General features: G+C 45.0%; 1 protein-coding gene across 1 annotated transcript; it reads left to right on the top strand.

The window, feature by feature from the left end:
* Positions 1-1,830: 1,830 nt before the first annotated feature.
* On the top strand, positions 1,831-25,232 carry SLC19A1 (solute carrier family 19 member 1). Its single transcript, XM_033157575.1, has 6 exons — positions 1,831-1,938; positions 10,853-11,131; positions 19,899-20,655; positions 22,039-22,231; positions 23,227-23,368; positions 24,696-25,232. Exons 2-6 carry the CDS (start codon positions 10,955-10,957, stop codon positions 24,867-24,869), a joined length of 1,443 nt encoding a protein of 480 aa, XP_033013466.1. The 5' UTR covers positions 1,831-1,938; positions 10,853-10,954; the 3' UTR covers positions 24,870-25,232.
* Positions 25,233-26,606: the final 1,374 nt, after the last annotated feature.

Raw genomic sequence — 26,606 nt, forward strand, 5'->3', positions numbered from 1 at the left:
TCCTGGGGTGGAGCAGGTTTTAAGCTTTCCCTCAACCATTCAGGAAAGTGCCCCCCCTTTTCTTTTACTACACATGGCTGTTTCCCAGTCAGCTGAGCAGCACAATGGGGATCACAGGAAAGGGAAAGTTTTAAACCCCACCCCACACCCATTTGCCCTAACTGACCAGTTTCCACTGCCATGTCCCCTGAAGAAAAGGCTCTCTTAGCCCCTTTATAAACTGGATGATTTTTAGAGATGGAGCTGTGCTTTATATTTTTTATTGGAGTATATGTTATTATGCTTGTAATTTTGCTTTTGTATTTTCTTTTGTTTTTGCATTATTTGTTCATTTTATTCAATGCTTGTTTGTATGATGAATAAGTATTGAGGAGAGAGAGAGAGAGAGAGAGAAAGAAAGAAAGAGATGGAGCTGTGGTGGCCTCTGGTGGATAGGTTGAGCGACTGAGAAGAGTGGAAATATGCGAAGTCCTGCACCCGCCGGCACTTTAGGACCAGCTGTTGGTTAGCAGGATGGAGCCGTCAAACGACCTCTGAAGCACAGGTTCGTGTGGGGAAACCTCGTGATATGTGAAGGGCTTCCCTTCCAGCCGGTCGGATATTCCCAGCAAAGCTGACAGTTCCAGACACAGCATATTCTCTCCTTCGACATATCAATTTTGTAGCTAGTAACTGAAGAGAGATTAGCAGGGATGGTGGAGGACTTGACCTCAGCCCTCATGAAACTCTGATGGAACCGCTGCCAGATAGCGCAGGCAGACTAAGGCTTCCCAAGCCGCGGCCTGCTTCATTCAGGTGGTCCAAGCAGCGCCTGTGGAATTGTGATCAAAACTGACAGGAGGCAGCGCGTTAAGTACCCACATTGATTTTTAATTGCGTTTCGTGGCTTCTTGCGTTGCATTTCAGTTTGAATTGTGTGGGATTCAGCTTGTGATAGGCAAAATAGAGATGGAGAAGAAATAAAGAAAGCGATAAAGATACATTTAAAAGCATATACAATTGCTACAAACAAACAAACAAAACCATTCCGTGCTGCACCAGGTCCCTCAGCAATTTATAATTTACACGAAGCTAGATGACGCAATGGTCGGCCGTTTCTTTAAGGCAGCGTCGTGTGTCCCTAAGAGCGCCAAGCAACCTCTGGAGATTTGCGCAGCCACAGGAAGAGGGTACAGGATTGCACCGGGAGTTGAAGGACAGATAACCCCCGGGAATAATAAGGGCTGCCCCAAGGGCAAAGGAGATGGGGCTCCCGCGCCCTGGACAGGCGAGGGAATTGCAGCAGATGCGACCATGCGAGTGACACCTGAGGAAACTTCCGCTTCTGCAGTTGTTAAAGGGAGCAACCGTATTCCGCAGCAGGTGTCAGCCCTGACCAGCAATGAGCGTGATTTCCGAGCGAGACCCATCGCTTCCCACGCCACTTCGGCTAAGCATCGCGTGGCAAGCTCAAAAACCGCTAGTTGCCGGCAGACACTGCGAAAAGTTTTCCTGGTCGCTCATATTTTAATGTCGTTCCCGGTGAAGAAAACAGTAACCCCAGGTCGGGAGACTCGGCCAGGTTGGATTTGATTTTAGCAAACGGATGGGGCGGAAGCAGGCGAGCCCGTGACTTTGTTGGCGCGTTGTTGCTTATCTGCGGGAGCATCTTCCGCCCTCCTTGCATTGTGGGCGCTGTAGTTCCGCCGTGCCTTGCCCAGGGCCGGGGCCTCGTCAGAACTACAGTCCCCAGTAGGCACCGGTCCCTCCCCGCCTCGCCTCTCTCCACGTGCGAGAGGCTGCTGGCGCCTGGGGGAGGGCTCTGCGCCGGGAGGCGCCTGCAGAGTTCTTTCCCTGCGCGGCGCTGTGAGGGTCGCGCGCTGCTCGGGGAGAGGATGGCGGCGTGGTGCCGCTGGCGCGGCGCCTGAATCCGTGCATTGGGAGAGCAAGAGGCAAAAGGTAGGAGAAAGGGCCGGGAGGGCAAGGGTGGGGGGCGGCGGGCCTGTGGGGTGGGCGCCGGGACCAGCCTAGTTAGCCAGAGGGAAATGTTTGGGGCGCCACCTGGGAGATGCAGTGCCGCCAAGGGATCTATCCTGCAAAAAACGCAAAACCCCAATGCTCCCTAGCTAGGCTGCTGGTCCTGGAAAGAGAAGGGGAACTTGTTGCTTCCACGCTTGTTGCAGTTTTTGATACCCTGTGCAAAGGAGCATAGGTCAGGTCAGGTGTCTCGTCCACGTTGCTCCTGTGGCAAATGTATGTTTTGACACTTGGGAAGCCGTCCGTGGGATAGTAAAACTTTTCGCGGCCACACCTTGCCGCGCGTTTGAGGGGGTGATTAATTAATTAATTAATTAATTAATATATGCATGCCTTTAAAACGTGTAACCTGGCCGCTCCTTTCCTCTGAAAAAGCTGAAGGTGGCTTATGACAAGGGGTGAAAGTAAACATAGGAGAACGAGATTGCGAAAATCTCAGAATACAAAAGCAGATATGAAGCAGCAATTAAAGTAATTGGCCGCCTTCCCACTTCTTGAAACAATTCCTTGCAACAAGTTAAAAGCAGGGGGGAACACACACACACACACACACACACAATTCATGCTCCCAAAGCCTTTCTAAACAGGAAGGTTTTAGTGGTAAAGTCTTTCTAAACAAGAAGGTGTTAGTGGTAAATATATCCTGAAACGGTGCTTGTTTACAGTGCAATCCTAACAATGCTTAGAAGTAAATCCTATTGTGCTCACAAATAAGGCTTCCTGGTTTTTAGGATGGCAACTTTAAACTATGGAAGATCTGTAACCCATAGTAATATATACCAAACTCTGCTGTTAAGTGGGGAGGGGGGCTCATTTTTAATGACTGCAGCTGTGGAATACAGTACTGATGTTCTCTTGATGAGCCTACAGATCATTATGTAGTTCTCCAGACATATGATTTTTTTGGGGGGACAATAATTGTTAATAAAGTAATGTACCGGTAGATGGTGATATATTTGGTCAGACTGGACCCCCTCCCCTACAGTTGGCACTCGCATACAACTCCCAAAGCTAAATTAAAAAAAACCTGTTCATTGACCCCCAAATAGGGAACGCTCCTAGAGGTTTTTAATCTGAGACTGGTTGACCACCTAATAGGGATGCTCTAGCAGATGATTTTCTGCATTGAGAGGGTTGGACTGCATGACTTTTCGAAATCCAGTTCTCTGAATCTTGGCCTTTAATTTTAAGTGGCAAGCACAATGTACATTCCCCCTCTGCTGAAGAGAATGTGTGTGTACACACAAGCAATTGTATGTAAATATTAGTAGGATTAATTGCTGTAGTTCTCGTGAAGTGGTATAGGAGTAGCCATCTACTGCATTGGTGATTATAACATTCCAAGGGAGTAAGCTGCGCAATAAACCACATGTGACTAGCTGGCTGGCTTTCTTTACATATTTGGTTGAGAGCTGAATGTAATATTACAGCTACTTAAACTACATCATATAATCTCAAGCAGAGCAATGCTAACCAGGTAGGTTCTGTTACATGTCACCCCAATCTTCAAGCAGTGCGAGATTCCAGGGGTACCAGGCACTCTTACCAGGGTCTGTGTTTCCTTTTGGGCAAAGACACAGCAGAAACTGTGGTGTCTTTATGACAACCTATATATACCCATATATATCTAACCCTTTATTGAATCCATATATTTTAGGTGAGTCTTGACCCCCCCAAAAAAACCTTACAAGAATATGTTAGTGTACCTCCTGTGTGAGATGAAACTGCATCCTAGCTGCTTTTGGCCAGGGTGTTGTTTCTTTTTTTGGAGGGGGGAGAGTATAAACCATCAGTTTTTGGCTTTCCATTCACTCCTGCCAACATAGCAGTTCGAAAGCATGCCAAAAATGCAAGTAGATAAATAGGTACCGCTCTGGTGGGAAGGTAAACGACATTTCCGTGCACTGCTCTCGTTTCGCCAGAAGCAGCTTAGTCATGCTGGCCACATAACCTGGAAAAATTGTCTGTGGACAAACGTCGGCTCCCTCGGCCAGTAAAGTGAGATGAGCGCCACAACCCCAGAGTCATTCGCGACTGGACTTAACTGTCAGGGGTCCTTTACCTTTACCTTTTAAGTGGTTGGCAGAGTATGGTTCTTTCAGTAAAAACATTTATGTTACATGCAGCGCTTTGAATTTGACCCAGAAACAAATGGACAACCAACACAGCTGATGTAAGAGAGGAGCCATGGTGGGGAAAACACGTGCAAGCATCATGCTAGCCTAGCCATGCCATAGCAGTTGTCAGTATAGCAGGACCATAGGCTTGTCCCACCTAATTGTAAAATGAAACGTGTGTTTTTTTAATTAAAAAATATTAATTTTTATTGGTTTTACTTATAATCACATTATGTAACATCATATCCTCTTATTTTATCTCTTTTAGGCTCAACTGAGCCTATCGGCTTCCCTCCCTCCCTCCCGTCAGATGGTTTACAAAATTAAACTTTGCATCTTGACATTTTGCTTTGCTTCCTATCCTTGTTATATCATTACCTAAAATATTATATTACTCAACCTGGATAGGTCGTAATTTCATCTTACAAATCTTCAGATAACCCTGCTAATGATGTTAGTTGCTTACAGTTGTCTTTCAGATATAATATAAATTTATTCCAGTCCTTTGGAATGCTTGATCTCGCTGGTTCCGGATTCTTCCCGTCAGTTTTGCCAGTTCTGCAAAGTCCAACAGCTTCATCTGCCACTCTTCTTTTGTTGGTAACTCCTGTTGTTTCCATCTTTGGGCTAACAAAATTCTTGCCACAGTTGTTGCATATAAGAGCAATTTTTTATATTGTCTCGGTATCTCTCTACCCACTGTCCCCATTAAAAAAGCTTCTGGTTTTTTAACAAAAGTGTTTTTAAACATTTTCTTTAACTCTTTATGTATCATTTCCCAGAAAGCTTTTACCTCTTTACATGTCCACCACATATGGTAGAAAGTACCTTCCTTTTCCTTACACTTCCAACATTCATTTTTTGTTCATTTTGGCCAGTTTAACTGGTGTTAAATGCCACCTGTACATCATTTTCATAACATTCCCTTTAAGCGTACCGCATGCTGTGAAATTAATACCTTCATTCCATAACCTCTCCCATTCCTCTAACTGTATATTGTATCCAATATCCTTAGCCCAGTGTATCATTACTGGTTTTACCTCCTCATCTTTAGTATGCCATAAAATAAAACATTATTACAGTATGCATGCACTATTCCTTTTATCAACTTGTAGGGGTGATAATGCTCAGACCTTAAATAACCTTTGATCAAGAATGGTAGTGTAAACGTTTTTTAAACGCTGGGTGTTTTTCATTTTGTTTTATTTCAGGACTATGCTTTTAGCATGTGTTGCAATGGTGGTTTTTTTTTTTTTAAATAGTTGCTTATTGAAAGCGGTGGTGGTGACTCAAATGAGCATGCGATGGCATGACTCGGCAGACTTTACTCCCCAGTGTTTCAAAGATCAAATAAGGTAACAACTTGCTATCTTTTTCACAGAAGGGTTTACTGAAATTCACAAGCTTACACTGTGACGAGTGGAAGTTGGCCCAATAAAAACCTTTCAGGTTTCTGTGGAGTTGTGTTTTTTTTAAATTTAATTGTAAAATGTGCCTTATTGGAGTATAACATTTATTTAATATTTTGGTTTTCTTTTGTCAGTTATTAATGCCATTTTTGCTAGCTGCTGGAATCTCAGCAAGCCCCTACCATGAAACTTGATTAGCAATGCAGTTGCTTGTGTGTTTAGTCAGAAATACATCCCGCTATGTTCATTTGGACTCAATTGTGGGCAAGTATGCATAGGGTTGCAACATAGGCCAATTAAATTAAGAGAGACAATTCTGTAAACGCCCCCTCAAACACCATGCTAGTACTACATGTTCACTACATTGCATTGTGTCAACGTTCTAACATGTAGTGCTTAATTATTTAAAAGACAGCGACTCATCACTTGGACACAGACATAACCAAATTGGGAACATCCTGGCTTTCTTGGCTATTACATCTCTGTATGTAGGATATTGGGATGCGGGTGGCACTGTGTGTTAAACCACAGAGCCTAGGGCTTGCCGATCAGATGGTCGGCGGTTTGAATCCCCGCGACGGGGTGAGCTCCCGTTGCTCAGTCCCTGCTCCTGCCAACCCAGCAGTTTGAAAGCATGCCGGCTCCTTCAGCCAATAAAGCAAGATGAGCGCCACAACCCCAGAGCTGGCGTACAGCTTCCGGGTCATGTGGCCAGCATGACAAAGCTGCTTCTGGCGAACCAGAGCAGCGCACGGTAACACCGTTTACCTTCCCGCCGGAGTGGTATCTATTTATCTACTTGCACTTTTGACATGCTTTCGAACTGCTAGGTGGACAAGAGCTGGGACTGAGCAACGGGAGCTCACCCCATTGTGGGGATTCGAATCGTCGAACATCTGATCAGCAAGCCGTAGGCTCTGTGGTTTAACCCACAGCGCCACCCGCGTCCCTTCTCTAATACTACTGTATTAGAGAATAAGAATTCAGGTTTCTTTTTATCTTGAAGTGTTGTCAGCAGCAGCATGGCACCCTATTTATAGTTGCTTTATAGAAGATAAAAAAGGTTTAGTTGCGGTGTGTTTTTGTGCTGATAAAATGTTTGAGGAGCAAGACCAAGTAAGAACCAGGGCAATGAAACAATGAATTTATTTATTTATTGAAAAGAATGTGTGTTTTCCTAAGTGTAGATGATTTGGCTACCACCCTGCTAGTTGTATTTCTGGCTCTTGAAGCTAAGGAAATCTGGCCCTTGGTAGCACCTGGGATGGAGAACTGTAAATCTCAGATATTGTCTCTCAACTCCTTGGAGAAAGAATGGGAAACAAGTGTGATACAGGTGATACGGACACAATCTGGCAAAGTAAGGCTTGATTGAGTTTCTTTCTTTCTTTTTTAAAAAAATATTTATTAAAGATTTTATTGGTAAACCAAGCCTTGTCTCTTTTTTCAGGTTCTACAGATCATTTACATTTGTTATGAGATATTAGTTTGAGTACAGTATAAGGTCAAGACGAAGAGGGTGGGGAGAGGGGTGGTGGTGCTGAAATTTATATTTTGTACAGTGTACGTGTGGGGTTTTGTGTCAGCGTCAACTGGATAGGTTCTCCTTCCATTCACTTGTTACATTTCCATGGCCGTGAGAGGGATTGGGGGCCCAGGGTGTGGTTGGTTGTCTGTGGGGTTTGTTTGTGTTTGTGAGTGGGGGAGGGCATGTTGGGTCAGGGAAGCCAGGTTGATTTGTGTGCTTGATGGAGTTTCTAAATCAAGATGACAACTTTTAAAATGTGCTTTTAGCCAAATACACCCAGCAACAGTGAGATAAAATTCAGCTGGTCTGAGTTACCAGCAGTAAAAATAAGATGATCTAAAATCACATGATATATTGTAGAATGCTCTCCCCTGGGAGACTCATGCAACCTTCATTAAATATCTTTAGGTGCCAGGCAAATGTTTTTCTTCCACCAGGCATTGGGCTGATTAACATTCTTTGGCTTTTTAAATGTGCTTGTGGGAGGGGGGACGTTATTGGTTTGTTTTGTTACGTATTTTGCATTCTCATTTTGTATTTTTCTGTTGTGAACGGCCCTGTTCACAAATAAAATATCTAAAGCCCACATTCACTAATGACTGGTTCCATTTTGATGGTGTTAAGAAGAGAGAGTTTTCAAAATGTACAAAAAATGGTTTCGATAATACCAGTACAAATGACACATCTGCCACCAGATCTCTAGCTACTTTGGTCAGGATCCAAAGTGTCACATATACACCCCCCCCCACAAATTTCATACACTTCGCTTGATCCAGTGGCAACACTGTACATCTCTGGAAAGTCAAACCTGAAAGGTCCAAATTGCATTTTGTCTCTTGAAGGGGAGGGGATTATCAGCTAGTTCACCTCCTATGGAGCAGTGTGTTGCTCTAAGATTGCCCTAATCTACTACCTGTATAACGCTGTCCAAACAGACCTGTTGACAGAGCAGAAAAAAACCTGACTCTCAAATGGGGTGGAGAGAGAGTCCAGAAAAATGCATGGCTTAGCAGAATGTATAGCTCTGAGAGTTTTCAAATGGAGTTGTAGAAATTGGACATACTTGGGTGGTAGGTACCCTGAATCATAGGTTTTCAACCTTTTTGAGTCCACTGCTCCCTTGGCCAACTACCTTCTTTCTGTGGCACCCCTGTGGAGCCCAGTTATGTCACCCCTTGCCTGCAGAGCTGGCAGCCTCTCACCCTTTTTCTGAACACCCTCCCTTGGGAGTCTTCCCTGAGCCTCCTCTCCTCTCCCCTCTCCTTGGGAGTCCTCTGGGCAGCTGCTCCTGCCTCCCCTGGTCCCTGAGTGGCCTGCCCACCACCAAAAACTGCTCAGGAGGGTCAGCTAGTGGGGTGGGGTGGGGGGAAGAAGGGAGATGCTTGGACAATCACATTAGCATGACATTTAATTCCACCCATTTCATTAATCTGTGGGTGACCAAGTTCTACAGGGACTCTGCCCACCCTGCTCCCAGGAAGAACATCACAGCGAGGGGGAGACCAACCTGGCACCATATGCTTGCTGGCCAAGGAAGGAGCAGCTGCAATAGGTTTTTCCCCTTGCTTCCCTGGTTGAAAGAGTCTTTGCTACAAATGCTAGTTGCCCTGCAGGGGTAAAGGATACCTGCTACCCATCTATTGGTCAGAGGAGCAAGAGCCACCAGTTGCTACTAAGGCAAGAACTCCTGCAATGGAATGTAATCCTGGGATGGAGAGTTGGATACAAATGCCCACTTTTAGCTCACCACTTTATTGCGGCTTACCTCTCTCCCTCCCTCCCTCTCTCTTTCTTTCTCTCTCTCCCTCCCATTTCCCTTTGCTCATTCGATTTTTTAGTTTGTAAGGCTGATCTTTCATTTCTTTAATTGATGTAAGTTGCTTTGGAAGGCAATAATTGTCAAAAAATAGTACATTGTAAGAAACTAAAGATTGAACATTGAATGTTTAATGAGCTGGATGTGAACCTGTTGACCCTGAAAGCCAAGAGGAGGTAATACCAGCTGAGCAATTATAGGGGGTTGCCTATAACCAGTGGGCCAGATTTTTCTCAGCATAGTGTTTCGGAACGCAGCAGCTGTCAATAGAAGTTTAGTATCCTTTGAATAATAAGGATGTTAAAACAACCTGAATGTGATGTGTGTGGAGTGGGGGGGGGGGTGTTGCTAGTAGAAACTAGTAAATATTATTTAAGTTTTTATGTCCCATTTCCCCCATTTTACTGTTGAAAAGCAGTTTGCAAATAAGGTAGAAAAGTTGTGGGGGTTTTTTTTGCCCAAAGTTGTTGAGTCTATGGCAACTCTAAATAAGGGCAATATCCATATTACAATTGGAGGAAGAAAAGCATTAAATATTGTAAAACTACAACAACAACCCCACCCTAAAACAGGAGAAGAAATTCTCCTGGAGAAATGTAGGAGAATAGCAGCAACTACACCTAGGAGTGAGTGGTACCAATTAGGCACCAGGCAGGCATCTCTGGAGAGGATGTTCCAAAGGTGTTGCGCCACCAGGAAGAAGGTCTCTGGTACCTCCATCTGCTTCATTGATGATTGTTCACTGGGCGGGGTGTGTGTATGGAGTTGTTCAAGAGATAACAACTTAGAAAAGGGTTTCTTATATTAGTCTAAATGATTGAATGTGCACATATGAGAGATGCTGGGCTTGTGGATAGGCTGGCCCCAGGCATTTGGGGTTTTAAGGGCTGCCCCAAACCAGCATTTTGGCCAGTTTGGTTCAGTGCAAATTGTGGGAACATTGGAAGATGCCTTATACTAAATCAGACCATTGGTCCATCCAGCTCAGTTGCATTCTCTGCCTTGTCTGATGGTGGCTCTCCAGGGTTTCAGGTCTCTCTTGCAGTACCAGCATAACATGTTCACACACACACTTAAAAAACCTGGCCTTTATACTATATCTCAGGGTGGGTAACAGTAATTCAGGGGAAAAAACCAAAACAGAATGAGGCCATAAAACACATACATAAGACCATTCATTTCCACACTGCTGAATGAATTCCAGTCATGTATCAAATGCTTGCATGGTCAGCCATGTTTCATTGCACTGAAGCCCCCCGTTCAGAGCCTCTTCACAGCCACTTGAACCAGCTGAAAAACCCAATTGGTCTTGAAAAGTAACTTCATGTACGATGCATGCCAGTCTAACCTGGGCAGGCGTGCTCTGGTCCATGGGGTCACGAAGAGTCGGACACGACTGAACGACTGAACAACAACAACAAATTAACCACTGTTATTGCCACTCATTCCTTATTCAGAGCCTGTGTGTTACAGCAGCGGCAGTGTTAGATTTGTATGGCTGGCAAACTTGGTTCTTATCCTTGCTCAGTTATGATGTGACCAAGGTGTCCGTGGGTATTTCCCAGCCCACCTACCTCGCAGGGCTGTTGTGAGCCTTAAAGAAACCTCTGTTCTAAGCTGTTTGGAGTAGAAACAATAGGGATGATGCCAGTATTTACCATTCATTGCTTCCAAATGTATCAGTCCAGCTGAATAAACTCTGCTTCAGCATTCCTTAGTTTTTTAAAGTTCTGATCTGGCAGCCTTCAAGCATTCAGTTGAAATGGTCACAGGCACCATGTGGAAGTGGACTTAAAAGGCATTGCGGTGTCAGCAGGGGGGCGGGAACCAGAATGTTGTTTGTTCTCTTAGATTTGTAGCTACAAAATTAACTACCGGTAAATTCCTAGCCAGATGATGGGGGTATTAGTTTGCAATGTTCCAACTAGGAGATTTGACGTCGTGCCAAACTCTCCTTTTTCTGCAGACACACCTATGTGTGCTGGAGGCTTTTCTGTGGCCAGGGGACAGGGATGCTGTGAGAAGAACTCCTCTCTCCTACAACTGATTGAGACGACGTGGGCGAGCCATGTCTGCTGAGGCTGAACACCCCGAAAAGCAACCCCCGGACCCACCCCCGGACCCACGCTGGAAGCTCCTTGTGTTCTACCTCTGTTTCTATGGCTTCATGAACCAGATCAGACCTGGAGAGAGCTTCATCACACCCTACCTGTTGGGGTCGGAGAAGAACTTCACAAAAGAAGAGGTGAGCTCAGGGGAGAGTTGCAGAAGGCCAAAGGGAGCCCTGCCATGTGAACGGAGCAAGTTTTCCCGAGTAGCTCCTGGTTTGGGGCAGTAGGCTAGGGATGGCTGCTTCTCTACCCCTATATCCTTTCTGTGTGTGCTGGTGGGAAAATTGAGAGGTGGAAGTGGATCAGTGTATGGCTTCAGTGGGTGGCCCATGGGGAGGAGAGGGGTGGCTGGGATGTGCAGAAGACAGGTGGGCATAGGCCGCCTACACATTAGGAGACACGTCCAAACATTATGAGGGCTTATCCACACTTACCTTTCCCTAGCTCTTTCCAGCCACGGTCTGCGATTTAAAGCTCTGTGTCAGAGCGCTTTTTTCCTTCTTTGTAGCTTTCCCCATGGAAACCTGCTCTTTAAGGTTCTATTGGAGCAAACAGCAATTGGAGGAAAACACAAATAGACATTTGCTCCAATTCAGCTTTAAAGAGCAGGTTTTTGCAGAGAAAGCTTGGGGCAAAACAACAAAAGCTAAGTGTGGATAAGCCCTAAGCTATTAGCAGCACAGACTGGCTTGGGAGATGGTGGACTCTCATTTGCTTGAGATATTTAAGCAGAGGCTGGATGACCAGCTCAGGGATGTTGAGGCTGCATCCTGCATTGTAGAGCCTATGCTTAGTAGAGTGTCCGACAAAGTAAACCTCCACGTTCCTTTCCAGTGCCGTAATTCTGTGATTCTGGGCACAAAGGGCAGTGAGAGAAGAGGCTTGTGCTGAGCCAGTGCCAGCGTACGCAGCCCTCGCCATGCAGGATTGCATGCCCGATGGGAAATGGATTGTGCTTCATGTAGTTTAATACAAAACAAAATTAAAAATTAAAAAATTCCTTCCGGTAGCACCTTAGAGACCAACTAAGTTTGTTCTTGGTATGAGCTTTCGTGTGCATGCACACTTCTTCACACGAAAGCTCATACCAAGAACAAACTTAGTTGGTCTCTAAGGTGCTACTGGAAGGATTTTTTGTATTTTTTATTTTGTTTTGACTCCGGCAAACCAACACGGCTACCTACCTGTAACTGTAGTTTAATACAGTAATGGAAATCACTGGGAAAGTGTTTTATTGTTTGGTCACAGTGCTGCAGGGTGCCAGTGTGCTTCTTTTTTGAATTAAATGCAACCAAAAAGAACTTCATCCTGTTGCCTGGCTGCCTGTTGCCTGTTTAACAGTTTGAGTTCGTAAGTGAATTGTTCAGCTGGGTTAGCTAAGTAAGCGTCTGAGTTGTCTGCTCACTGTGAACTGTTGTAACAATGTAAGATCTTTTTGCCTAGGAAGGAAGCAACATGTTGAAATGCATTGGGCATTCTTTCTTTCTTGCTCTCTCCCTCCCTTTCTTCAAATGCTGCATTGTTTTAAGGTTCCCCCCTTTGTTGTTCCTCTTCCTGTTCAATTCCACCCATCCTTAGTTGTTTTCTTTGCTTTGGATCTAGCACTTTTGGGTGGCTGGGTACCTACCTATGGGAGATGGGACACAGTGTTCCTTCCTGCTGGCAGATGGCATCAAAGTGTATCTTTGCCCCTAACTGCAGCTAAGGAATTACTCAGCAACTTCCTACTTCAACCATGACTCCCATTTCTTTCACAATCTGCTCCTGGCTATTCTCTAGTAGTTTCAGCAACAAGTGGTGCTCTCTGCCAGGAGACAGAGGGCATCTTGGAAGAGTGTAGTGATAATGAAAAGGAGGAGGGCAGTGAAGTGGTGTAAATTGCAGGGCATGTGGATGGCCCTGATTCTCATAAATCTAGTGAAATCCCTTGCACATCTTATCCAGCTCTCATTGACTTGCTTTGGACACCACACCAAACCATGTTTTTGACACAGATGGAGCAGTTAGGAACTCAAGCACTCCCCGATCCCATTCATGGCAATTCCCTGCCTCTTTTTCCTGGTTTGAGGAGAGCCATTTAATCCCACCTGGCAAACTGGTTTTCAATCCCAGGGCGAGCTCATACCATAGATGAGTTTTTGAACTAAATGGTCAACTACTGTATACTCTGAACCAGAGTAGGAGGCAGAGGATCACCATGCAGAACTAGCACAAGACTCCTGGGCAAGCTGCTGGTACCACTTGGCATTATGGTGCTGAATTATGGTGTTGGAGGAGACTCTTGAGAGTCCCATGGCCTGCAAGAAGATCAAACCTATCCATTCTTAAGGAAATCAGTCCTGAGTGCTCACTGGAAGGACAGATCTTGAAGCTGAGGCTCCAATACTTTGGGCACCTCATGAGAAGAGAAAACTCCCTGGAAAAGACCCTGATGTTGGGAAAGATTGGGGGCACAAGGAGAAGGGGATGACAGAGGACAAGATGGTTGGACAGTGTTCTTGAAGCTACCAACATGAGTCTGACCAAACTGCGGGAGGCAGTGGAAGACAGGAGTGCCTGGTGTGCTCTGGTCCATGGGATCACGAAGAGTCGGACACGACTAAACAGCAACAACAACCATTTGGCATTACCTCTGAACTGCCCCAATTCTCTGGCTTGATACCTTGGTTGGTAGCCTTGATCTGTCAATAAAACCTCAAGCTTCCAAGACATGCAAACATTTGTTCCTTATCTGGAAGTAACAGGTTAAGGTGCAGGGTTGTTAACTGAAGCTTCTCTCTGAGATAGTGAAGCACTGTTGACCTGTTACTTCCAGTAAGTAAACATTGGGACTAAGTCAAGGGCTCATCAATAGAGCCAAACCACCTTGTGTGTGTGACTTGAACAGAATTTCAGGGAGAGGGTTCTACAGCAAGGAAGTATGTATTTCTGCTCAAAGGAGATGGGGGTACTGCCAGTCTTCCTCAGGTGACTGCTGAGGATGAATACACCCTGGGGACTTTATTCCACTCAGTTACAATTACAGTCAGAATTATCGTTTTTGCTGGAGGATAATTGGTGTTTGTGGACTGTGGGGGCGGTGAAGAGAGGGGAGATTTAGGGGGTGTGATTTACAAAGTAAAGAACTGAACATTTCCAGGTAGTAAATGCCTAACAAGGAATCAAACTGAGTACTAGAACATTAATTTCATATAAACGTTTTAGTATTTGCTTTTTCTACTGATGCCTCATTTAAAAACGACAAATGGATCTAATCACAGATTTCAATGTTACAAAAAGCCACATGCTGAAATCATTATCTTGGGAATGATCCTATTGCGAGAAAGAAAAATAGCAAGTATTTCTGAGTCTCGTCAGTTTTCAGCAGAGAGTTGACCATATGTTTGAATCTTTTCCATTCAAATCATTGGGATTTTTTTTATACAGGGGTCCCCAACCTTCTTAGGCCCACATAAACAATTGCAAATTTAATAAATTGCCATTGGCACCACAGAATTCCAGTTTCACAGAAGAAAAATTGGCAAAGCTTGTGCATCTCCCCCCCCAAAATACAATAGGCAAAGCAGCTGCAGAAACCCCAAAGCAGGCAAAAAAGAAGAAGCAGGCAACACCTCCCAAATATAGGCAAAATCCACACACCCCAAACTAAAGAAAAGAGGGCGAAACATCTCTCAAACACTTCCCCCCTCAAAAAAAAAAAAAAAAAAACCCAGGAAAAGCACACTACCAAACTAAAAATCATGCCGAACAACCCCTACCTCATGTACAGAGGCATTCTGCGGACATTTAGCTCAGCAGGTGAAGTTTCTAGATGGCCTGCAAAGTGTTTTCCAATCAGCTTAGTGCCATTCATGTGGAAAATAATAAACCTCAATTGAAAAACTGAAAAGCGTGAGAATCTTGATCTTGGTGGGTACCAAGGGAGTTTTGAGAATGCCGTGGTGTTTACGGGAGGACACCGACCCTGATGCATTGGAAGACCACTGCCATGACAGATACAGAAATACAGATCATACTCCGGGAAGCTTGAAGCTCCCCCTGCTTGATTTAATGCTACATTCAATTTCATTTGTTCGTTTTTTAAAGTAGCAATTTTAGTACAATTATTTTCCCTTGGTCTTTCCAAATAATGATATAAAAATGCTGGTGACCTCCCACATTTTTCAAAGAGTAAATATTCTAAACTTAGAATTATTGTAAAATTAGATTTTCTTTTTTTATTTGTTCACGTTTCGGACATAATAAATAAATTAAAAATGCTTTCAATCTGTCCACTAGCCAACAGCGCTTCTGCTTTTTGTTGTTGTTATCTAGCAATTAAAAAAGCACCCTTCACAAATGTTGTATAGGTTTCTCTGTTACTGGCTTTAAGTGGGGGGAAGTCTGTATTCCACCACCCCCTCCAATTCTGAGAACTCTGAACTGCCTTAAAGAATATGAGTTGGGATTGCAACAGCCTTGCTGAACTTAACTCTCTGACCTGCTGACCTAATTTCCTGGTGGTTTATGTTTAAACCATCTATCTTTCCCTTTAGCAATGAATAATTTCTATTTTCTGTCCTCAAAGGTTTCTGTGGGACATGGGGCAGCTCTCATCCCACACAGGCCTGGCTGGGAGAGATAACAGGGAGGCAGCCTGTATACATACATGATCACGTAACTCTGCCTTCCAACTTTGCCCTTTTGGAAGGGCCAAAGCTCAGAGACACGCTGATTACTGTGTCTTTCTCTCTCATTTTTTTGCCCCAACTCATCTCTTAACTTTTTTGATGTTCACTGGAGCAGTAAACCCTGGCCCAAAAGCAGTCTCCCATTTTCCACTCTGGATTGGGGTGGGGTGGGGGCACGGATGGTGTGAAAGCAAGCAAGGCCATTCCATGGCTCTCACTAGAACTTTGTGTACCCTTCCAAGCCTCTCCCAGCCTAAAAGACGAGGAGATTGAGGGAAGGCAGTGGGTGACACTGATGCCTTGCTAGTGATAGGCTGAAATATCCTACAGGTTGAATTCAGTGAGGTGGTACTTTGAGACATATTGCTGGGCTAGGGTAAAAAATATGGTTCCAGCACATGCCAGTGGACACATAGCAGTTCCTAGAGCAGGAAGAATTGTAGGACCACCTCCATAATTATTGCCCTAGAACAGAGATTTCAACTGTGTGTATTGGCTCAGCCTATGACCTCTGTGTGTTCACATTTCCCAAACTCGTTGAACAGAAAACCTTGCCTTTCCCTGTAAGACCAAATTGCAGTCGTTAACAGTCTTCTACAGATTTTCCACACCTATCAGCTGATCACCCATTCCCACCATCCTTCTGAGTAATACCCCTCCCCACTCCCTCACTATATTTAAGGATCTGGTGACTTCTGTTTCAGTGTATCTGAAGAAGTGTGCATGCACACGAAAGCTCATACCAAGAACAAACTCAGTTGGTCTCTAAGGTGCTACTGGAAAGAATTTTCTATTTTGTTTCGACTATGGCAGACCAGCACGGCTACCCACCTGTAACAGAAAACCGAACAGGAACTGCCCATAAATAGACAAGTTATTCTAATTGGCTTAATCTGCATCCTTTAGATTGGCCGAAAATGGTGGGAGGGGGGCAACTGGTTCTTAGTCATTCATGGCTGGTGCCGGCTTTGCCCAACTCGTATTATCTTCCCAGTTCCTTACTTTTTTTTCTTTTTAGCGGAGTTGCCTCTTTTCCCTGTTGGTCTCCCATTGGTTCTGCTCCTCATTTTGTTTGATGTGTGTTCCTCTCCTCCCCTTGCTTGCCTTTTCACCCATTAACCAGGCCTGCCATCTTCTGCCCCTGAAACGGCTTCTGTGTAGAATGGAAAGTTACACTGGGTTGGGGGGCTCTAAGAAGGTCTGGCAAGGGAGGTTCTGCTAAGTGCTTGGATGGCACCCCTGTGTATCTCCACGGTGAAAGAAAGGTGCAATATAATAAATGGACTATATAAGCCAACAATTTCTGTGCAGCCCTCTCAGGATCTAGGTCTAGCAGCCCTACAGATTTGAATATGAAGATAATAGATGCTTCTATAGATCAAGCCCATGTACTTTAAAATAGAAAAGCTGTAGTCAGGATTGCAGATTTGCGTTTGAAATATAGCAAAACAGTCAGGATGGCTCAAGTGTTAACTAAGGATATGTAGATTTTCTCCCAGGCACACCAATTTGTGGGCAATTTATGTGTAAAGTATACACAAATGCCTGCAATTTTATGGTCTGGGTAGCATTTAAAACAAAACAAGACAGGGTGGTTGTGCCAAATGTCCCTTGCGGCATCCACCATAATGTTTTGTCTCTCCTGATGGGACAAGTGAACTTAACCTTCCACGAGTCCCGTTCACGAGGCTGTCCCTTCCGCACCTCCCCCCACTCATTGGGAGAAAGCTTTATTTATTTTTTTGGTCTGTGTCCTAGCAGGGCAGCTCTGGCCAAGGATCAGGGTCCCTCCTGCTGATTTGTTTCCATGGCTAGAAAACAGCAAGTTCCAATCAAAAGAGGCTGGAAGAAGCTTAGCTGACCTCCTTAGCAGGGATCTGGAAGGGAGGGGTCTGCTTTTGGGCTCCCTACGAAAGGAGCTCGAGATGTTTTGTTTTTGCAAGACCAAATATTTGTAATTAGGCAACTGTGATCAGCAGGTGCCTTTCCAGAAATCAAGGGGCCCCCAGGACATTTTGCACAGTTCAGCAGATTTGAGTGTCACCAGCACCTCGCCTCCCTCGAACCAGCACACAGTGCTGTGCTTGTACCGTATTAGTATGCTTGCCTGCTCTGTGCCCTGTGTACAGTGTTCCCAGTGCACTGCAAAACGATGCTGGAAAACAGGTGATCAAAATTGTACACGGTTATGACTCCCAAAGTTGGTTGCAGTCAGAGCCTCTCCTAATTTAAAAGCAGTCATGGTTAAGGAAAGCCAGTTAATCCAGAAGGAGGTTAGCAACAGATTCCGGCTGAGGTTCAACTCCCTCTAAAGGACCAAGTTTGCAGGTTGAGGGGTCTGTCCAGACACTATACAAATCAATTTGTGGAAGCACAGACGGCAGTGGCAAGGAGTGCCCTTACCAGCTTTATCTGTTACAGCAGCCAAAGACCCTATCTTAGTGTGACAAATCTTGCCTCAGTTACCCATGCACTGGCTACCTCCAAACTAGACTACTGCAATGGGTTTTAGGTAGGGCTTCCTTTGAAGATTGTTTGGGAATTTCAAGTGGTGCTGAATGCCAGCTGCCCAGATGTTAGTTGGGATAAAGCAATCAAAACATAATTGCTTCAGTATTATATCAGCTGCACTGGCTGCCAGTTTGTTTCCAGGCCCAATTCAAAGAGCTAGTTAAAATAGAGTTTCTTGAAGGACCATCTATGCCCATATGTACCTGCCTGGCCCTTCCTGTTGACATCTGCTCATACATCTGTCAGTGGGTAAATAGGGATTTTTTTGTGGTGTGCTCCTGTTTAAGAAACTCCCTTCCCCAATACTTTTATTGGACTCCCTGCATTTGTTTGTTTGTTTGTGAGCCCAAATGTCTTTCCCATCTGCTTTTGGTTAAGATAAGCTGGAGTGACTGGCTGTAGTGCATCTGTGATGTTTGTTGCTCTTGCTTTGTATTTATGAGCTAAATATTTATTGATTTTAATTGCATGGTTAATAAAGTTTTTTTTGTACTGCTTTGATTTTTTTATTCTAAGCTGTTTTTGGGCAACATATAAATCACTTAAATATATCAGTAAAAACGGCCTGAGCCAACAGTATCAATTCACCTAGGAGAATTCACCCTTGCCTGCCTTCAGCAAGCAAGTAAAGGAAACTTCACTGTGAACCATGGACTACTTAGTAATGCCTAGATAGTTTGGTTAACTGACCTGGTCATAAAGTTATTACTACAGTAAAATGTCAGGTCGTGCATTTTGGAAGATGGAATCCAGGTCAGAGCGATTACGGCTTGATGAACCATAGAATTCCGTGTGGGTTTGCTGAGTAAGGTTAGTAGTGAGAGCATACAAAGTACTGAGTGTGCTTTTCCAGACAGAGAGTTTGGATGTATTAACTTGGAGTTTAAAAAATTTAACATTGTGTCTGATGGCAGAATGCTGTGCATGCAGATTAAAGCCACCGTTTCTTCAGCTGTTCCATGCTCTCACTTAAAGATCTGCAACATGGGATTTAGAGCATAGTCTTAATAATCATGCCAATCTCGTTCTGTAGATGTACCAGCACTGGGGTCAAGGGCCATAGCTCAGTGGTAGAGCATGGTCCCAGTTTCAATCCCTGGCATCTCTTGATAGGGCTGGGAAAACCTGTGGCTCTAGGTTTTGTTGGACTAGAACTCCCATAATACCAGACCATTGGTTATTAGCTGCCCTCCTCTGGTGCAGACAATTACTGAACTAGATGGGCTCGATATAAGGAAGTTTCCTATGTGGGGTTGCTTTTGGAGGTCCCATCAGTGCAATCACTTTGGGAGACGTTGGGGGCTTAGCTTGTGCAGATTGGGCTCTGCCACATTGCACTTGTGGACCCTTGGATTATGGCAGAACACACACAAAGTCTAGCCTGCTGTCTCTTGCAGTAGCCTCTTGCGTACGCGCTGGTGTGGTTGTATTGAAGCCTCATTACCATGTGCTGTTGCTTTAAGAAGTGGCATATCAGGCCTCTGCACATCTTGCTCAGCAAAAGAAATGTAGGAAGACAGTTCCAAATCAGTGGTTGAGGGAGAAGAGGGACTAGGTTGTTCGACTACAGGTATAGTGAGAATCTTTGTTCCTAACATCTGGGGTTCTCAAACCCAGCTTTGGGTTGGCATCACTTGGGGCTTTGAGGGGCAGGGTGTACATAGAGTTTTGTCGTTCACTGTTGGAAGGTGTTGCAATTGCTTTGGTTTTTCTCTTGCAGGTAACCAATGAAATCACACCTGTACTGTCCTACTCATACATGGCTGTCTTGGTGCCCATCTTCCTGTTGACCGACTACCTGCGGTACAAGCCGGTGCTGGTGCTGCAGAGCCTGAGCCACATTGCCATCTGGCTGCTGCTGATCTTCGGGAGCAGCATCCTTGCCATGCAGTTCATGGAATTCTTCTATGGCATCACAATGGCGGCACGGGTGGCCTACTCTTCGTACATCTTCTCCCTGGTCACCCCTTCGCGCTACCAGCGCATGGCTAGCTATTCCCGCACCTCGGTCCTCATGGGAGTCTTCACCAGTTCCGTGCTGGGGCAGCTCTGTGTCACAGTGGGGGGCACCAGCTTCATGACCCTGAATTACATCTCCCTGGGGTTCATGGCCTTTGGGCTGCTGCTGACGCTCTTCCTGGAACGCCCCAAGCGCAGCCTCTTCTTCAACAGGAGTGAGCCTATGTGCAACGGCACCTCGCCCTCCGAGCTGGACAAAATGAACCCTGGGGCCGGGGATCCAGTGTGGCACAAGGCCCCTACCTGGAAGAACCTGGTCTTTTTCCGGATGTTAAAGGAGCTGGCGGCATTTGTACGGGTGCCGCAGTTAAGACTTTGGTCCCTTTGGTGGATATTCAATTCTGCTGGCTACTACCTAATGCTGTATTATGTGCAGATTTTGTGGAATGAGATATATCCCACAAGAGACAACAGGAAAATCTACAACGGAGGCGTGGAAGCCGCTTCAACGCTCCTCGGTATATAGATCCTCCCCCACTTCCTGTTTGAGCTTGATTGTCACCCCACCCCACCCTTTTCTCTCTCTGCTTTATGCTCCAAACATGAATTCAGTGCACCTAGCGGAGTCTCCTAGACCATGGTCATAAAGTACCATATTTTCCCATCTATAAGACGCCCCCAGGTATGATGTCCCCTATTTTGGGGGACTCAGATTTAAGAAAATGGGGGAGATGGCTCAGATTACAAGACGCCCCCTAATTTTTGACATAAGACCTAGTCTTATACACGGGAAAATATGGTACATTCATGCAAAGGCAATTTCTGCTAAAATTACTTGGGTTTAAAGCAACTTCAGTTGATGCACCTCAGGGATCTCCCTGCATGGAGAATCTAGGCCAACCATTCCACTAACCTTCCCCAACCTGGTGCTTGCAAGGTTGGTCTACAAGCATGCATTAATGTGTGCTAAAGCTCAGGGATGATGTGCATGCTCTGCATGCAAATGGGTATAAGCTCAGTATTTGCCATCTCCAGCCAAAGGGGATCGTAGGGTCACTGTCAACCAGAACAGGGAGCAGATGCAGTAGCGGCTACACCTAAGAACTTGGATCAGTCTGGTGCCAGCAAGGAAGTTATGCTTGGAAAGAGTACTGGCTTTCCCGAGTTGCCTCTCAACTCTCTGGGTTTTGCACTGAAGTTTCCCAGCTGGTAGCATGTTTTGAAACATCCTGTTAAGAGTTTTACTCTTTTCCCACACCCAGAATGGTGGTTTCATTTGCAGCATCCTAAAAACCATGCTAGAACTGCGGTGTATACTTGGATTCATTGCATCTCTGGTGCAAAAGGCTGGTGCCCATTACTTGCTAAATCCAACTAGGAAGGGCAAAAATTTCTCTCCCCATGTACTTTTCATTGCAGAACTGACATAGAAATAACTTGCTGCATAGTCCTAGGGCAGGGCAGGGGAACCTGTAGCCCTCCAGATGTTTGGACTTCTGGCTGGGGCAGATTCCAACAACATCTGGAGTGCCATCATCTCCCCCCCCCCCGCCGTTCTAGGACATTTTGTTATTGTTTGTATGGTAGTAATGTCCCCATTTTTCAGCCACACAGCTGTATACAGTTTAATTCCTGCAAACAAAGTGTTGGGGTAAAAATGTCTGGAACAAAAGGTGTTCAGGGAAGCAAAGGCAAGTGCCCAAAGAGAAAGTTCTTCCTCAGTTACCTTGGGCTTAAAATAATCTTGGATATTTGGGATAGAAATTGTCCCTTGGGTTTTTCCAAACAATGACTGTTCTACTGTGCCCCTTGTTGCGAGTGCCGCTTTGGAGAGTGGAGGCCTTGATGTCCATACCTGGTCCTCTCATCCATATCTTGACAACATGCATGTGTCTTTGCAGGTGCCATCACCTCCTTTGCTGCGGGCTACGTGAAGATCCGTTGGACGCTGTGGTCAGAGCTTGTGATTGGCGTAGTGACGGCGTTCCAGGCAGGCCTCCTTTTGCTGATGAACACTACTGCCAACATCTGGCTCTGCTACGTGGCTTACATCCTCTTCAGGGGCTCCTACCAGTTCCTTGTGCCTATAGCCATGTGAGTGGTGAGAACAGCTTGATGACTAAGCCTCCATTAGTCACGCTGGTGGTGAGGAACATAAAGATTACGATATCCATCGTTACCTGGATATATATATGTATTGTCATTCTCACTCTTTTCAACATGCAAAAGACATTGGGGGGGGGGGTTGCATGCATACCCTAATATATAGTAGATCAGCTTAGCTTTCTATTATCTGCTTTGCTAAAGCAGGGGTTGTAATGCCAATATGTATTCCCCCCCCCCTGTAAGGATGCCAAGAATAACCTTTTGGTCCCAGGGTAGATATGTTGTTGGAGGCTTTTAGTATTCAGCCTAGGTTAACAAGCTATGGTGATTACTGCTGATGTTCTGAATGATATTAGCTAATTGGTTGGAATACTAAGGCGGGGGTGGTTAACTAAATACAAAGAACTGTATTAGGTGTCTTTAGCACTCTTCCAGGCCAGCAACTTTATGCCTTTAACCATTGGATGTCTCACTAACATCAGTGATAAAAGTATTACAGCTTCCCAAACTCTCCTCTTGGTGTAAACACTCCCAAGCTGCCTTCTATAGTCAACACAAAATAACCAGCATTAGCCCTATCTCTATGCCATCTTCGACTTGTATGTAAAAATGCATTGATCTTTGCGAGAGCCTTGCTTGTCGGTGATGCTGCAGCATACCATCTGCGGCTGTGGTCCTGGGATGGAGAACCTGTGGCCCTCCCTGTGGGACTCGCAAAGTTATCACGGGGATAACTGGCTTGGGATGGCCCGTCACCTTTTGATCCTTCAGTATCGGGACTGCAAACTACCATCAGCCCCAGGGAGCATAGCCAGTGGTCTGGGATCATGGGAGCTGTAGTCCTCCATTGTCTGGAGGGCCACAGGCAAGCCACCCTTGCCCTGAGCCATAAAGTGACGACCCTCCTTTTGTCCTTGGTGCCTTTTCAGTGCTTGCCAGCAGAACTGACCTGCCTTCTTCTCTTTCTCTCGCTTTGAACAAAGTTTCCAGATTGCAGCTTCCCTGTCCAAAGAGCTCTGTGCCCTGGTGTTTGGAATCAACACTTTTCTTGCCACAGTTCTCAAGACTGTCATCACCATCATCATAACAGATAAGAGCGGTCTGGGTCTCTCAATCCACCCTCAGGTAAGAAGCACAAGTTACACGGAGGCTTGCGGTAGTGGGCTTTTGACCAGTCCTAGCTGCCTTTGGGGCTTACTTTTGTAGGTTCCTCCTATGGAAGGAGGTCCTTTGAATAATCTGGTGAACCACATAGTGGGAACTCAAAGGGCCTTATTTGCAATGGATCCTCTTGCCTTGCTTGGCCCACTTTTGGCTGTTGGCCCCATTTTATGCATTGCCCATCATGTTTTGGAGTGGAAGCAGGGCTGGCAAAAACTAAAAGGCATGTAAGCCAAGAAAAACAGAACTTCTTTACCTTCCTTCCTTCCTTATTTATTTATGTATGTATGTATGTATGTATGTTAAGAGACTTATGCCCTTGCTTTAGGTAAGTTTCTAGGGTGGCTAGCAGTCACTCAGTTCTGTCCTTTCCAAAAAATGAAATGTTTGTGCCAGAGTCTTAACACAGTGATCCTGAACACATGCCAAATCACATGATTTCAATGGAACTTGTTGCCAAGCAAACTTCTGCTGAGTTAACAGAACTACCCCCTAATAAACATGTAAATTGCTACTAATCCTTGCCATTTGCCAATTTCACTTGCATTGTCCTCAACAAAAGCTTCATCCACCCTACAAGAATCGACTTTTTTTTTTTAAAAAAAAAACGATGCTGATCAGGAAGCTGCAAATGTAATCTGTTCCCATAAGGGCTGTCATTGCTGGCTCATGGCTGTGATGGGCTTAACAAAGCCTTATAATTACCCGCTGCTCATGTGACAAGAAATGATGGCAGTGCATTGGAATAGCATGGCAACAGGATATGCATGTGTGTTTAAATCTTCCGTATTGGAAGTTGCGGGCGCAGGTTGGAGAAATATTTGGTTGGGTTAGTTCAGGTAGACTTTTATCACAGCGGCTGGAGGAAAAGCAGGGTGCCTTTTTTTAGCTGGAGTTCCAGCTTTATGTATGTCACTGCAAATGAGGTTGGCAGATGCACATCGTGAGTGGAATTCCTGCTGCTGTCAGAGATGGGATATGATTTTGACTTAGGATAGCTACATAGAACATCCCAGCTCAGATGCTGTGTTCTGGCAAACAGAAAGCAGTGGGGGGAAATTGCTGTTATGCCTGTATGTGGGAACTCGAGGGGAATTTTCACCTGGCTGGCTGCTAGAGTAGATGGAGCTCTGATCCAATGGAGCTCTTCCTGTTCTTAAAGAGTTTCCCTCTTAGCTCTATTCTGTGCTTTTGTGGGCTGCTGATCATTTCAGATTTTTTTTTATTGCTTTAGAGGCAAAATATGGCACAGGGCCTCAACACATCATCTCTCCCCCTTTCTCTTTTCCAGTTCTATGTTTACTTCAGCTATTTCACGCTCCTGACAGTGGTGTATCTTTCTGCATCTGTGTACGTGGCTGTGAAGCATAATGGATGTAGGAAACCTCAAAAGGAAGCACCACCCAAGGAACTCAGCATGCCAGTTGAGGACAGAGGCACAGAGCTGGCAAACTTGGAAGTCTGAGAAAATGGTGGATGGGGAAGAAAAGAGGACCTGGCCTGCCTGCATACTCGCAGCTGGGATGTAACACACAGAACTCCCACGTCAATCAGCACTTAGAAGCATCTCAGCTTTCCAGAGTATCAGATCACTGCAGAAGGAAAAGGCCTTCCTTGACTCTAGGGCTTGTGCATCAACAGCATGCAACCAGACAACTAGATTTCCCCCCAGTCTTGGTCATGTGTGTGGCATAGGCTCCTGAGCTCAGGTGAGATTATGGAGACATTTGCCAGTGTTATGGTTGGCACCTGGTGATTTTATGAATGTAGTTTTAAACACTGATAATACTCTGCACGCTTTCCCCTCAGCCTTTAAACGAGGCAACAGTGAGCAAGATGGATGCAGGTACTTTTAAAAATAATAATAATAAGACAATAGTTTTACTTTTTATAAAACTATCAATTGGTTACCAGTAAATATACTCTGCTGGGAGTTATGAATTTCAACATTTGTTGGAGCTAAATTTTCTTAGGAGGAAAGCTTCTCATATTTTGCTTTTAAAAGTTATGCTTAAGAAAACAGGACTGAGAGTAAGGCTGCCAACCTAACTCACGTCCTCTCATCCATTTGGGTCAGTGAGTGGGAAACACAATGCGTTTTTAACAATCACTTTAGATTCTCTGGAGGAACATAATCCTTGGAAAGTAAGTATACACTTGCATTTTGTTCTGACTTGTAAATTCCTGTTCTCTTCCACTTTCCCCACCAAAGATTTTCAAATACCTTCACTGTCACATAATAATTTATACTGGACACAGTAGTATGCTCAGTGGGCATTTGAGAGGAAGGTGGGAGTGATCAGTTCTTTAGCAGAGTCCTGATGACTTTCCAAACTAGCTTGGACTTTTCATCTGGTTTTGCCTCCAGTAGGCCATGGGTGGTATTCACACAGTGGCTGCTTAACATAAAATGGCAGCCATATGAAAAGGAGCATGGCCACAAAAAGGTGTAGGTGCCACCCCCCCAAGCCACTTGCTTGCTCACGAAAATCTGTTTGTTATGCTGTTCCATTCAGAAGGTAGGGTGAAATGTGTGCTGGGAGTACATTGCAAACAGATACTGAACAGTAAGAGCAAACCGTCTATTGTGCATCATGGAGTTTTCCCCCAGATACCACACTGGTGGGCCTGAGAGTGCCACCCTGGCACATCTTGCCCTAAATGGCACTTTTCCCATTCTCCTGGAGCAAATGGAGTCAGGGACATAGACAGAGCCCTGTGCAATTCCATGCAAATGAACAACAACAGATAACAAGAGGATACTTTCCTTTATTCAGTGCCTTTAGAAAACAGTTTATAGAACACAACATACAACTGACAGAGATAGAGATCCACAGGCTTTTAAAATTGCATTAAAAATTTCACAAAATACAGTAGACAGTAATAAACTGATTGTGTGACTTGCACAGGCTCCCCCCCCCTCTCCCTCCCCATCTGGTAATAAAATTTCAGAAAGACAATCAATGAAAGCTAGGTAGAAATTTAGCACCTTGGTTTGTCAAAACAGACTCAAATGCTCAGACATTAATGTGTTTAAAACAGAACTGATACACAGCAATCATCTGCCTGGCCAAGGCTTCTGGCACTGAAGTGGAAGGGCTGTGATGGGGGGGAGAGGTACCAAGAGCTCAGTCACAGGCCCATAAGTATGCTTCACTGCATTCAGCACTAAAATGGCAAAATACTGCTTGCCTACCTGTGC

Source organism: Lacerta agilis, chromosome 1 (assembly GCF_009819535.1).
Source record: "Lacerta agilis isolate rLacAgi1 chromosome 1, rLacAgi1.pri, whole genome shotgun sequence".
NCBI classification, from domain to species: domain Eukaryota; kingdom Metazoa; phylum Chordata; class Lepidosauria; order Squamata; family Lacertidae; genus Lacerta; species Lacerta agilis.